At 54.2% G+C, this 14,323-nt stretch overlaps 1 protein-coding gene across 1 annotated transcript; it reads left to right on the top strand.

Moving 5' to 3' along the window:
- Positions 1-2,426: 2,426 nt before the first annotated feature.
- LOC105566437 (proline-rich protein 2-like) lies at positions 2,427-3,710 on the top strand. The gene is made up of 2 exons (XM_012020440.1): positions 2,427-2,451; positions 3,052-3,710. The coding sequence occupies exons 1-2, from the start codon at positions 2,427-2,429 to the stop codon at positions 3,708-3,710; spliced, it is 684 nt and encodes a 227-aa protein (XP_011875830.1).
- Positions 3,711-14,323: the final 10,613 nt, after the last annotated feature.

The raw sequence follows: 14,323 nt of genomic DNA, 5'->3' as shown, positions 1-14,323 counted from the left end.
TCCACGTGGGGTGCGAGCTCTCTCGGCGGCCTCTCGCGCGATCGCACGCGTTCGCGTCTCTGACGTCTTGGTCGCGCGGCGCGGATATACACGTATATACGCCTGCACCCCCTTCCTGCCTGTCGGGGGGTGGCTGGCACCTTGGAAACGCGAGGGGAAACGCCACGCGGGGGGGCGCGAGTCACCCGCGAGTCCGTAGTAGTGATCGCCCTTTCTCTGTCTCTCTCACTCACTTTCTCTCTCGCCCCGGCTCCTTTTTTATTTCTTTTCTTCCCACCCCGCGTTTTTCCGCTCTCCCGGCTTCGAGGTAGGCGTCGCGCCGGCGGACGCGAGTGACGCACGAGTTGCACGGGAAACGTGGCTTCTCGGAGCGACGCGCGCGACGTTCCGCGCGGAATCCGCCGCAGTGGGATCTGTTTGCGAGAGAGCGCACGCGGCGCGATTGGCGGGGCAGGTTAATCGCTCGACTCCGAGGCTCGCGCGGATCGGCACGCGTGGGATTGTAATTGACGGAACCCTGGAACGATCTTGCGCGATGCGTGCCCGGAGTGAAGTGCGCGACGTGGGAATCGCCGCTCCTGGGTAGCGGCGCGAGGACAAGTCGCGGGTAAATCGCGGCGCGGGCAACGCTCTCCGCGTCCTTCCGCGTACCCGGCGTCACGCACACGCACACAGCGTCGCGGCCGCATGCAACAGGCGACACCGCGCGCTGCCAAAGTTTCTTGATTAATCGATCGGAAATTACGGCGTCCGAGCGGTCGCGCCGAATTCGCGCCGGTCCCCGCCGCCCGCTCGTGTCCGCTCGGGGAAGAAAACGGGAGCGGGGGAGGGAAAGACGGGAGCGACGGTTGTCGGCAAGGGGCGAGAGCGCGCCGCGAAATTACGCGAGTGACAATCGATACCCGGCGTGAGCGCGAAGGTGTGCGGAGCGGTGCCGGCCCCGACGGCGGCGGTCGACAGTTTGGGGAAAAAGAAGCGCCGTAGGGAGGCGAGCGCGCTCCGTCGCCATTCGCGCGCGGGGTGGTGCGTGCGTGCGTGCGTGCGTCGCGTCATGAGGCTTCGACCTTCGCGGCCTCCTCCCCCCCTGACTTGTCGCCCGCGCTCGGCGAGCGGAGAAAGAACGCAGCGGAGGAAGAATGGCAACCCTCGTCGGCGTCCGCGCAAGGAATAGCAATTGTCGTCCGCGGCCGAGGAGGCGATCCAGTTGACACTCGGGCGTGAGTGGCGCGACGACACCGAGAAGCGGAGGGACACGGAGACGTCGCGGAAGAGGGAGAAAGGGGCCGAGGGAGGGCGGAGCACGTGGTGGTCCGCCGGAGGCCCGGCTCGTAGCTACGCTCCTGGCGCACGTGCGTGCGTGCACGTCCGCGAGCGCCTCCGCGGCGGCACGTGTGAGTGACAGAAGTCGGCGAGCGTTTCGCGAGGGGCGAAGGGGCGCGCAGTTTACGCCGTTGGAAATTCTACGAGGTTCCCGCGAGAATCCGCCGCGACGGGTCGAAAATTTCGCGTCAGAGAGAGAGAGAGAGTGCGCGTCGCCCCCGCGTCTCGCGCCAAGTCGGGCTACGTCCCTGACCACCGCCGCGAAGCTCGTCTGCTGACTCCGGTGGTGTTGACTCGCGCTCCGTCCGACTCTCTCGCTCGTCCGACTTCCCTCTCTCCTTCGCCCGTCGCGCGAGAGTGTGTGTGGTGCGTGCGTGCGTGCGTGTGTGTGTGGTGAGTGCGCGCGCGGGCGGGCGAGCGCACTCGCGCGAGGTCGCTCGTGTTCGGAGCGTCGCGGACTTTTCTGCAATGTGACGACGCGGGGGATGAATGGTAACTAGCGTCATGTCGCAGCGGGGCACGCGCCTGGGAGCGGGTGCGCGACCGGTGTACGTACGAGCGCCGGCCGTCGCGTCCTGAGTCGGCCAGCGCGGGGCGACGACCGTTGGAAAAATGCCGGCGACGCGACCGCCGCGCGACGACGACGACGGGCCCTTGTTGTTGTTGCCACCGCCGCCGCCGCTGCTGCTGCTGCCGCCGCCGCCGCCGCTGCTGCTGCTGCTTGAGCTTCACCGTGACGAGCTCGCGATCGCTCGCGGTGCGCCGCGACGAACGATCGACGCGGCCGCGGACTCCTGAACGAGCCGCGCGGGCGACTGAGTGTGCCTTCGCCGCGAGCCGGCCGGACACGTCCGTGCGCGTCTCGTCTACTGGTGCGTGTGTTACCTGCTTGTTAGGTTAGGTGTGCCGGCACATAACCTTAAAGCGCGAGAGCGGCGCGGAGAGCCGGAGCCTCCGCGAGCCGCGTCACCGTCCACGGAGCTATCGCGTTACCGCGGGAGGACGTTTCGGCAACGAGCCCGCGCGCCCTCGTCCAATCCTCCGTGTCGGATTTACTACGCAGCGGGTGATCGGTGAGGTGGAATGAGCTGGGTGACCACGGGACAATGAAGGCCAATGGGACGAACAATGGTGATTTTCTCTTGCATATGTTTACGTCCGGCGGCGCGCTTCTGCATCTGCGACCCTGTCCTCGCTCCCGCGCGAAAGGAACGTACAGAGCCTTGCGGTGACACTCGTACGTCAGGCTGTTGTTTACACAGGATGATCCCTTGGACGCTCCTGCACTTGTCGGAGACACGTAACGTGAGAGTCCGTGTCGTTTTATGCGAGATTCCTTGACGTAGTATCCCCCGAGAGTTGCTCTCGGTCACTTTCTCTGTCACCAATGTGACACGAATAGGGAAGTTTCGAGTATCCAAGGGTCGACAGATCATTCACTGTAGACACTGCAGTCTCAACGGTTCTTTCACGCTCCCATCAGTCGGTCATCGAGTCAAGTTACTCATTAACACCGATACCACTGGCCTACTGGTGTCAGCAGTCGACTACGACTGGAGAATGTTACCTGTATCACGCGCAAAGCCACCCTCCGCCTCTCCAGCTTTCGTTCCCTTCCATATTTCTTGTGTCTGCAGCGAGCTGCTGTAGTTTACCCCGCGAAATTAATGTAAGGAACGTAACGTTTAGCGTTGTCGCCAGTCTGCGGCTACATTATTGGTTCGTTTACAGGCTGTAGCCGCCTGAACACGCCATTGGCAGCCACTACCACGCTGGAGGATCCCGGTACACCAGCCTCCTGGAAGGGCCCGCCGCCCGGTTCGGAGGCGTCGCCCTTTACGCCCAACTCCGTCGGCCAGGGCGGTGGTCCTGGCTCGGGTCCGTACAACAGCACAGGCGGGCCGCCCAGCAATGCCGGCTTCCAAGGCCCGAGCCCGTTCCCCGGCAGCGCCGGCAGCCCAGCCGGGGCACCGCCGTACCAGGGCCCGCCGCCCGGCTCGGCGACGCCGCAGTACACCGCCTCCCCCGCGCCGAGCGGCTCCTCGACGCCCGGCCCCGGGCCGCCGCCTAATTCCACCGGCTTCCCGCCGCCCCCGAACAATTCCGGCCCGCCGTACAATGGGCCCGGGCCCAGCCCGTTCGGCTCGCCCTCCGGCGCGCCACCGCAGTTCGTCGGCCGACCCGGCTCCTCGGGGCCGCCGTTCGTGCCACCCGGTGCCGGCAACCCGCACTTTCCCTCGCACGGCCAGCCGTTCGGCGGGCCGCAGTACGGTATACCACCCGGCAGCCCGTTCGGACCGGGCGGACATCCTCTGGCTGGACCTATGGGACCTGGACACCCGGCGATGATGGGACCCGGCGGACCTGTCGACAGGCTGGACCAAGGGTGAGTTTTCATCCTGATCTCGTTGTACGTTTCCAATCTGCAAAGCGAGCGATCGTTCTATATCAATATCTAGTTCCAAGTAGGTGAAACGATTATTACTGCTACACGGAGACGTTTTCTTAAACGTTACCCCCGAAGAGCGTGCGATTGCGGGGACAACAGGGCGTTTTACTAGTCGAATGTACGGTGGAAATTGGTCGATAGATATCCGGGTGAATTTTAAGAAGAAAATTGCGCCCGTGTAAAAACACGGGAATCTTTTTTGCTACGCGTGATGTTTATAGAAGAAGATACGCTGTCCCTGTTCCCACGCTGGCACACGGTTTTGCAGATATCGAGATAGAGCTCTCCTCGCTTTGTTTCGTATGTATTTATGTTCGGGTCAGCGACGTTCGGCACCCGGACCGAAGCGAACGATTAAAGTTTATTATGGACAATAACACACTCGAATAATATCCCTGCCGCGGATGCGCGAGGCGCAATAAACCCCGTTACGGGTACTCTCGGGCGTTAGAAACGTATTACTGGGAATTAAGTTGCATTTTCTAATTATATAGAAAACTTTGGAAAGACTTTATGCACTGAGAAATGGAGCGCTATTTGTAGAGAAAGTTGCACGCAGCCAGCGGTTACGCTAATGATTATTAATCGCAGTGAAAGTAGCTATTATTCTGATCCGCGGTAATTTTAGGCCGGAGAATGCAGAATATTTAGGAAATGCGAGCGTAAAATTTTACGACCTGCATTTTAACGTAGCGAGTCAACGGAATTATCTTCTCTGTACTCGCGATGTGCGTTTACTGTAAAAATTTTCCCTACACGCATTTCTCCCCTGCGTCCGAATTATTTATACATGCATTGTGTAAATAATTTACAGTAGAACCATACTATTTCCCCAATTCTTTATCGTCCGCTACAACTTTCAAGTTTCACGTTTGGTTTTACTATTATTTCGTTTCTTATTAATTTTTCTAAGGTTTAAGTCTCTGGGCAAGAAATTATATATTTTAAACGAATAAAGTTAAATAGGGCCATTGTGATGCAAATCAAACGAGCGAGAGCGCCTTTAGGTCCGAGCAAGAGAGTCGGCAGCCCAATAATTGTATCTCAAATGTGAATTCATATACCGTTTTCTACCTTGTCCTCCGCGCCGGTTTCTTTTCGGACATAACGCAGTTTCATTTAGATCGAATCGTCGTCGTCAGTGAATTCACATATATTAAAATCGACAAACGATTTCTAATCGTTTAAAAGTGCTGTATTTAGCTACACATTTTAAATTTAACTTATCTCTCCAAGCATTGTCTGAAACATTCCAAAGTCGAGAAAGTGGAAAGTGACGAAAAAGAAAGGAACCGCCGCTCCATTGAACGTGTCAGTTTGGCGCGAGCTTCTCAGGCCTCTAAAAAGTTTAGTTCAAAAACTCACAAATAGATTTAATATCGCCAGCAGTTTAAAACCAATGGTATGCAGTTTTTTTTAAAACGACCTACACCGGCCAATGCTTTTGTTAAAAAAAAACAAAAAAAACAAAACGCCGTTTCGGTCCCAGACTTGGACCCTTTTCAAGTAATCTGTTCACACAATTGTTAACGCTCTCATATCTCGTCCACACATATCTCTCGATACTTGTGTTTAACAATTAACAATGCAACTTCTATCGACTGTGCTCTCTTCAACCAAAGAGTGCCATCATTTCTCGACTAATATCTCACTAACATAACGATATTGGCCAAACGAACGATCTGAGATCGTAAACAATTGCGTGAACAGATTACTTGAAAAGGGTCCGAGTCTGGGACCGAAGCGTCGTTTTGTTTTAAATGATCGGCCAGTGTAGGCTCGTTTTGAAAAAGCTACGTGTCTTTAGTTGAAAACTTGCAATAGACGAGACGTGGCGACAAGTGCGGCGGACGAGTTAAATTGATAATCATTTAAAGTTTCGGGTGGGAAAGAGCCTGCATTGTCGAAGGTGCTTCGCGTAGGGCCTCAAAAGAAACCGAAAGACCGCGGCGACGAGTGGAAACGAGAGCGTTGGGAGAGCGTAGGGTGCACGTCGCGTGTTGACATTCCTAGATAACACAGGTAGCCGGCGTTATTTACCGCTCGTCCCCCCGGTCGGTCCGCATTCTTCACCGATAGCCCTGTGCTCGAGCGCGCTCGCGTTTGCGCCCTTCGGCTTTTTCGTCTCAATCGTTTGCGCATCGAGTCATCGTCATCGCGCCGTTGTCCGAGGCGAGCACGTGGAGCACGCTCGTACGCTCGATCGACTCGTCACGTGCTTAGGGCGCTGCGTGCAGCAGCAGCAGCCTCGAGACTCGTCTTACCCGCACGGCGCGTACGCGGCGCGGGGTTGCTCGGTCGAATGGCGGAAACCAGTTTTTCGAATAGTTTTGTAACAAGCGTCCGGGGCTGTTACGCGCCCCGGATTCGATCGGCCGAATCGGGGAATGAGGCGGAACGTATTATTCGAAACTTGCACGAGGCGCGCGCGCGCGCGATGAGGCTGGAATGCGAGATGGATCGGGGCGGGAAAAATCCGTTACGAGTCTAATAGTTATCGGTAACGTACATATGCATGCGCCGGGGACTGGGGGGAGGGGGTTAATACCGCGGTATATAGCCGGGGATCATTTTTAGGCGCGGACACGTTCGGTGGAAACGCATTATACATGGCCGCGACGCACAGGCGTGTGCTCGTCGAATACGAGCGGGACAGGGGGTTGCGTTTGCACGCGCACACGTGCGCGCGCGCCCACGTGGTGCGTGTGTATGCGTCGGTGCGTGGGCGCGAACGCGCGGGGTGCTCGTCGGTGTGTGGAATATTCTAAATTCCGGCGGACCACCGCGCCGATTGCGTCGGGCACACGCGGACGAGACTCGCGCGAAGGAACTCGACTGCTCTCTGCCGCGGGGTCTCGGTTTTACGCAATTTTCCGCCCAGGGCCGGTTTCATAAGCCGGAGTCCAGTCGATTCTTCTCTTTTTCCGTCTTATTATTTAAGAAGAGACAGAGAATCAGTTAACATTTAGTTGGCGGTTGACCGACGTTTGTGAAACTAGCCCTCGGACACTCATTTAGGACGAGAACGAGCGTTTGAACGGAAAAAAAAACCGGAAATTGTACAAACTCGAGATAGGACCGTGCGAAAGTCGAACTTTCCGCGTTTTCAAGTGCAAGGATGAAATTGCGTGGAGAAGCCTCTAGCGTATCGCGCGATCCGTGAATCGGCGAACGAAGACGTTCGGAATGATAAGGCTGTTACGTTTGAACGGGCGCGTTTTCGTGGGACCGCGGGATCTCGATTTGTTATCAGAAGATACTTAAAATCGAAAGTTGGAAACTGTCGGCGCGGTCGAATCTTAAAAGCGTAAATATACCGAGGGATCTTCTTTCGCGAGTTCACCGCGGAGTTTCGCGAGACGAGGCTTTAATTCGGTGTTTAATTGACAGATAGCCGATAAACTCGAGCTTCCCCGTAAGTTCCCGAAAGGGAAAGTCGATTCGAAATTCACGAGGGACTCGGGGGGGGGGGATGGGGGGGGGGTCGCGGCACGACCGGCGAATATACGGCGTATGGAGTATTTTGTAACCTTTGACATTTGATGAATAATTCATACGCGCCACAGCGTGCTCGATAACGATATCGGTTTGCGCGTTTCTCGAAAACGTAACCCGATTTTGAGGGATCGCGCTCGCGCCGCGTTCGATGAAGAACGCGTGGGAAGTAGAACAACGTCATTAGCGAGCGGGGCGCTACGGGCTCGCCGCTGTTTTCCCGAGGGAGCTGAAACGAGGTGAGCCGCGAATAAACGTAACTTAAAAAGGAAGTTTTGCCAGGGAGGCGCGCCACGTGGGCGGCTGACGAGACGTACACATTCATTTCCCGCGCCATCGGGAGACCTTAGGAAATTAATAATCGCGAGAGGCGAACGCGCGCGCCGTTTGTTCTTCGCGGGGCTAGAACGCGCTCGCGATCGGCCCGGTCTCTACCGATGGAAAGAAAATTTAATATCTCGCATTGCGACGGCGCTAATACGCGAGACAAATAACGCTCGTATTTCAAACGGGGGCTTCTCGACGCGGGAATTGACGCCACGCGCGCGCTCGATACGCCTCTTAATGCATATGAGAAGAGGGCGCGTTTCGATAATGACCAGTCCGCGAGGAGGAATCGTCTCCCCATGGCGTTTTCCTCAAGGGGGGGACTTGATGTAATCGTGGGACAGTGTCTCCGAAATCTCTACGAAATCCCCGTGTAATCGTTACTTCTTAATTTTCCTCACTTTCCTCACCAAGTTTCCTCACTTGTTAGGCAACAAACATTAAATTTGAACATTTTCTCAGCTTGTTTCCATTTTCCAAAAAAAATTAACTTCTTTTAGTGAATATATATCATAGTTCACACCTATAAGCGCGTATTTTTTTTTTACAATAAGACTGAAGTAGTTGCTGTTGGAACAACAGCGAGTTGAAACGTTGATACACCTTTGCGCGCAAAGGAACAATAAACGGCAAATACAAATGCAAAATTACTTTTCGTTAAGACCACGGTTAGACTAGTGGAAAAGTGGGAAGCAAGGAAACACGCGACCGAATACTACAATACAATCTTAACTGAAATTACCTCTACAATCCGATACTAACAAGCAAACCTACCCAAGTGGGGACACACCGATTTTTGTAAGTGTTGAATATGTTGTTTTTCAGCTCTAAATAAGAGACACGCATTTTTTATACGTGCCCATACGCACTTTTAGGTGGTGAAATACCCCTTTGAAGAAAATTTGATTTGCGGGGCGATTATTGACGAAAGAGCTAGAAAAGAAGTTTTTAATTGAACAGAATGGTTTCAATAGTACTTTAAAACTGTGAGCAAAAAGTTTCTTTAATTTCTTCTTTTTCAAAATATCCCCACCACTCAACATTTTTTATTACAATTTTGACAATTTTTTTAGCACCAAACTGAAACTTCTTTTATTACAAATTCAACCGTATGTAATAAAGTTCAAAATTGTAATAAAAAATGTTGAGTGGTGGGGGTATTTTGAAATTGAAAAAAATTAAAAACTTTTTGCTCATAGTTTTTAAGTACTGTGGAAACCATTCGGCTTTGATTAAAAAAAATTTTTCCAGCTCTTACACTTTCGTCAATATTTGCCCCGAAAGAGAAAATCAAATTTTCTTCAAAGGGGTATTTCAACACCTAAAAGTGCGTATGGGCACGTATGAAACAATACGTGTCCCTTTTTTTGAGCTGAAAAACAACATATTCAACACTCATAAAAGTCGGTGCGTCCCCACTTGGGTAGGTTTACTTGTTAGTAAAATAGGAAAAGTATATATTTTGAAGAAGCTCTTTGAGGTTTAACAACGTTACATATTTTTAAACGTGCATCTAAGAAAACTATTTTGCAATTAGATGAGATCGTTTGGAATCCGATGAAATGGTACGAAATGAAATGAAATGGTGTGATCGGTGGGACAACATAGCTAGTGGTTACCCCCTTGGTTTTTCTCGGGGCGCGGGACCTCCGCGACTTTGTCGCAGCTCCGCGCGGCGTTGCTGCAAGTTCGTAGCGATAACGACGGGAGATCCGTTGAATGGCGTCGTATTGAGTTACCGGAATATTTTTCTGAGAACAAGGATTAATGCACCGCCCGGGCATAATCGGCGCGGGCGCGCGTCTTGATGGAATTTATTATAGCCCCGCGGTGCACGGGAGTCGCGCGTGTCATTAATCAGCCCGGGCCGCGTCTCGGAGACACGATAGATTGCCTTTAATCAGTCTAATTAGCGATATATACGAAGATTATAAAGTAGCCACGGGCCGGGACCGGCGGCGCGGCGGCGCGGAGGATTTATGAAATTGAAACGACAGAGTCGTGCGAGATGCAGTTTCGCTAACATGAATTTTAATTCCTGTCCACTCTTAATTAACCAACATAAATTATAGGGTAACCCTATAATTTCGTCGACGTTGAATAATCGTCCACCTGTCACAACTTAGTTAACACTCGCCTCCGTCGCCCCCTCCGGTCCGAGGGACGCGTACGCGCGGAGGAGCGGAGAAATTGCAGTAAGATAAATTAGCCGGGATAAAATGTGTTCCTCTCCCTCCCCCCCCTCCCGCCCGTGCTCCTCTTTTTTTCCGTTATAAGTACCCCCGGCGCATTGTTCGGGGGCAAGACCGAAATAAAATAAGTGGACACGGAGCTTTTGGCGCGGATTGTACCGCGCGAGGTGACGCCAACTTTTGTACGGCGTTGTACGCGACCCACCTCCCTCCTCCTTTCCTACTCTTCCCCCCCTCCCCTCCCCCTCTTTCACCCTAAACCCTCCTAGCCACCCCGGAGGGGTTACGGAGGGTGGGTCGGGGTTTGAGGGAGGCAGAGGGGACAGGGAGGGGGAAAGAGTGAACGGAGGTTCTCATATTTCCAGTGTTTTAATTTTTCACGATATCTCTCCGCACCGCTGTCTGCAAATTATTTGTCATCCTCCGTTCTACGGCCCTTCGCCCTTTAACACGCTCGGATGCCGCTCTTTTGTCGATTCCTTTGCAGGACGAGGTGTAGACGGCGGGCGAAGGACTCGATTGTCGCGACCGTGACGCGCGGATCGATAGTTAGCGCGTGTTAAAGGTGGCACAAAAATTGCAGCAATTTTCACAAATCTCGCGAGAGCGCGCCCTTTTGCCGTCTCGCTGCCGGCCCTTTTTTTCGCGCGACGCATGCTAGACGGAGGAAAGTTATACGCGTTCTGTATCTGCGCGCTCTCGCGGCCAATTCCCGTCGGGAGGGAGAAATTCTTACGACAATTGGAACGACGCTACACCGCAAAGTGTTGTCTCAGTTTTCTAATAATCGCGCGAAACGAGACGCGTATAAAGAACATGGGAGAACGACCTAGAAAACTCACGTTAAGTTTACAGCCAATTATTACAACATCGAACAGGGTAACAATGTAACGCGTCGCCAAACTATCTCGGCGGCTGTGCCGTTTCGACGCTGAATCGCCGCGCTCCAAACCGCCGGGAAGAGACGTCGCTGGTCCGTAGGTGTACGAAACGACACGTTGAGCCTGTCCCGCACTCGTGTGGCGGGGCCCTCGATAATATCGGTAGGGAAGGTAAAGAATCGTTTTTCCGCAAGGCGCTCGTTGAGAACCACTTGGTTCCCTTCTCCTTTTTACTCCTCCTTCGGCGGTAGGGACAGAGAGAAGAGATGAGAAGAGAGAGGAAGAGCGCCGATGGCAGGAGGAGGCGTTGGTTGGTTGGTTGGTTGGTTGGTTGGTCGGTCGGTCGCTCGGTCGGACCCTCGGTCTCGGACCGAGGCGGCTCTCGCTCGTGCGTCCGCCACCGCCGTTTACACTTTCGCGTGCAAAGGGATCCCTCGGAACGTTGGGGATCCTCGGCGACGGCGGCGGCAGGCGCGCGTTTCGTTACCGTTTGTCTCAGGTCGTGGTCGAGCCCGCGGTTCCACGCCGTTACTCCCGGCCGCGTTTCGGAAAAGGACAAGCGGGAATTCGGACCACTTCCTCCCGTCTCTTTCCCGTCTCCCTCCGGGCTCTCTTCGTTTCTCCCTCTCGAAAATGCAGCGAGACAAGTCGCCTCTCGTCCCGTATCGCGCCGGTCGCCACGTAAATCGCGCCAGCACTCGAAAAAGTATCAAATCTACGGCCGGGAAAACATTCGCGTGCGCGACACGCGAAATGGGTTCTCTCCGGGAGATTTATGTGGAAGACGCGAAGGTAGCTCGCTGATGGACCTCCGGCGTAATCTTTGGTATTTCAGTTGCGCGAGGTTCCGGGCGGACTGCAGTTTGGAGTGGGTCCCTCTGGCAAGGACGAGCGAGCGACTCGTTCGGGTCGCTCGCGGAAAATTAATTGCTCCGCGGAAAGATACAACAATCGACATCTTTGTGAGACTGGACATTTCTGGGCTTTGTCGCCCAAGTCGAGACGGGGTCGAAAGTAACGGGACGAGCGAGGATATTTTTCTTTACGTAAAACGAACGTATTGGCAATCGGTTATTGGAGACGACCTGAAACGACGCGTTGGCTTCGATTTTGATATTTAAATCGTGACATCTCCCCACGCGGATTACCGGGCGGGCTTTTTACGGAGTCATTTAATACGCCGCGGCGTCGCCGAGATGCAGCTGCATAGAAAACGCGTATAAGTTGCATCGCACTTGGAAATGGCAACGAGGCGCCATGTATCAGACACTGTCTCGACCTGCCTTGAATTTATGGTTGATAATTTTCTCGGGCTGCAACTTGTTTCCCCTGGCTCGAATATCTTGCCCTTCTTACGCGGGTATTTCCTCGCTACCTCGGTAGCAACTTGCTCGTACTATACAGCAGTCGTATTGGTATTCGTCCGCTTACGACCAACTTCCTCCGCTGCATTGAAATCACTCCCGGCCCCGAAACTGTCGTGTTACGGAGAAAGTTGATAAAGATTATCTCGCGTGTACGTGAAATCGTTTAAACAGCGCGGATGTGTGACACCCGAATCATACGCCTGGCCGTAATTACAGTCGGCGCGGGAGGGACAGATCTTTACGTCATTTAACATATATTTTTTTTTATCAACAAATCGCTCCCTGGTAATATCTGTTAAAAGGATGACGCACCTTTTCGTCCTTTCTTTCATACGCATGCACACCCCCCCCCCCCGCCCCATTCCGGGGAAATTATTTTGCGAAACGCAAATTTCTCCGATGACGAATGTTTTCGCCGATTACGTGGGACGTTATCCAGAAATGCATTTCGCACGAGGGAATTCTCTCGCGACGGAAGCGCGCGAATCGATCGACGCGCGGAAAATCGTTAAGGAATGATTTATTGATCGTCCGTCAGAGTTGCGCTCCTCGCGTGCATTATTAGCTGCGACGGCAGTGCGTCGAGGAAAAGAGATAGTATTGATTTTTACCGATATTTAGCCGTGGAATTATCCCCTCTCCCCTCCCCCCCCTCCTCTCTCTCTCTTTGCCGCTCGCTCTTTATGGCTGCCGCCTTCTTTTCCCTTGCTCCCCCTCAACCCCCTTCCACCCCCTTCTACCCCGCCCCCTCTCCTCTCCCGCTGTCCGCTCACCTTCCCTTCCGTTTCGCGCGTTCAGGCTCTATCGTTTCTTTCGTGCCACCCTCCGCAGGCAGCACCCTCCGCGTATCCCGAAGGAGAAAGAATCCTGGGGGCGCCGGGGATAGAAAATCTGAATACCTATGACCCGGAAGGACGTTTCTATGCTAAGCGCGCGGGCGCGCGCGTCGGGCAACGACGAAAAAACTAGGTTCCTTCCCTCGCGCGCGAACGTGGCCCCGTAACCAAAAACTACTTCCTGGAGTTTCCAACTCCGCGAAACACTTGCGAGGATAAATTCCTCCCGGCGGGAAATTATACATAAATAATAAAGATCCCTCGCGCGCGAATTCTGCCTTCTCGTTTTGTTACACCCTCGCCGCCCCCGCCCTCCCCCGCGGGCGCGTCGTCGTCGTCGTCCGCCCGGACGATTCCGGCAGAAATTCGCTCGTCGCGTATTTAGCGGGAAAACTAAATTATTGATCGACGGCGACGCGTCACCGTCGCCGGGACCATTGATCTGTAATTGAAGCCTCGCGCCTAATCTGCCTAATCAAACGCCACCGTATCGTAACGTCCTGTTGTCGCGAAGGCGCTAGGCCGACGCTTCAAACTCGGCGGCACATTCGGCGCGCTCTGCGCTAACGATAAATTATTGACTCCTCGGTTACACCGTCACTCGGAGACTTACCCCTTCGGGATCGCGTTTCTTTTCTTTCCCTTTTCTCCCTCCCTCCCTCCCTCCCCCCCCCTCTCTCTCTCTCTCTCTCTCTCTCTCTCTTTCTCGCTCTCGCTCCTGCTCCCTTTTAAGTTGCTTTTCTCTCTCTCTGGCGACCTCTGCCGACTTGGGCGAGGAGCTCCACGAGGATCTCCAAGGATACGTTAGCTCGGCTACGGTGTTCCCCTAATCGACGCTAGTGTGCGAGCGTAGGTAGCACGGTCGCGGACCGGGAGGGACCCCTAATTTATAGGGCTAAGGCGACAAAGCAAGGACGCAGGGGCGGCGGGCGGGCGGGCGGGGCGGAGGGGGAAACGGCACCGGCCGAAATCGGGGCGAGAAAGAGAGGGTGCAGGGCATGGAAAAGGAGCGCCTCTTACTAAAATTCAAAAGTTCCTCTCGGCGGAGTTTACGATGCCGTCTAGCCGGCGCGTCGCTGAGATTCTCCGTCTCCGGCCGTTTCCTCCGTCTGCTACCCCGGTTCGCTCCTGCCGCCTCCGTCCTTTCCCCCCCCCTTCCCGCCCGTGTCCTTCCCTGAAACCGTTCCTCTCGTCCGTCCCGCGCGCATACGCGCGTATACGTGTGTACACGGGCGGATCTTAATTTCGGGATGGAAGCACATCGCTCAACGGGGGCCGGGCTTTTCCTTCGGCTCGGGCTCAGACGCGGGGGCGGCTCCGTGACTCGGGGAATTTTCGGCCAAGTACGTGATTTTCCCCGATTCGGCCAGACTTTATTTACAGGAATTATCCTTTATTTACAGGACAAATATCGGACCGTTTTTTTTGTCGCGTTTCATACGGTTATGGTTTATCG

The sequence above is a fragment of the Vollenhovia emeryi genome, unplaced genomic scaffold, assembly GCF_000949405.1.
Source record: "Vollenhovia emeryi isolate VEMERY1.0 unplaced genomic scaffold, V.emery_V1.0 DF939145.1, whole genome shotgun sequence".
NCBI lineage: Eukaryota > Metazoa > Arthropoda > Insecta > Hymenoptera > Formicidae > Vollenhovia > Vollenhovia emeryi.
Note: the sequence above shows the minus strand (reverse complement) of the source record. Positions and strands in the feature narration are given on the sequence as shown.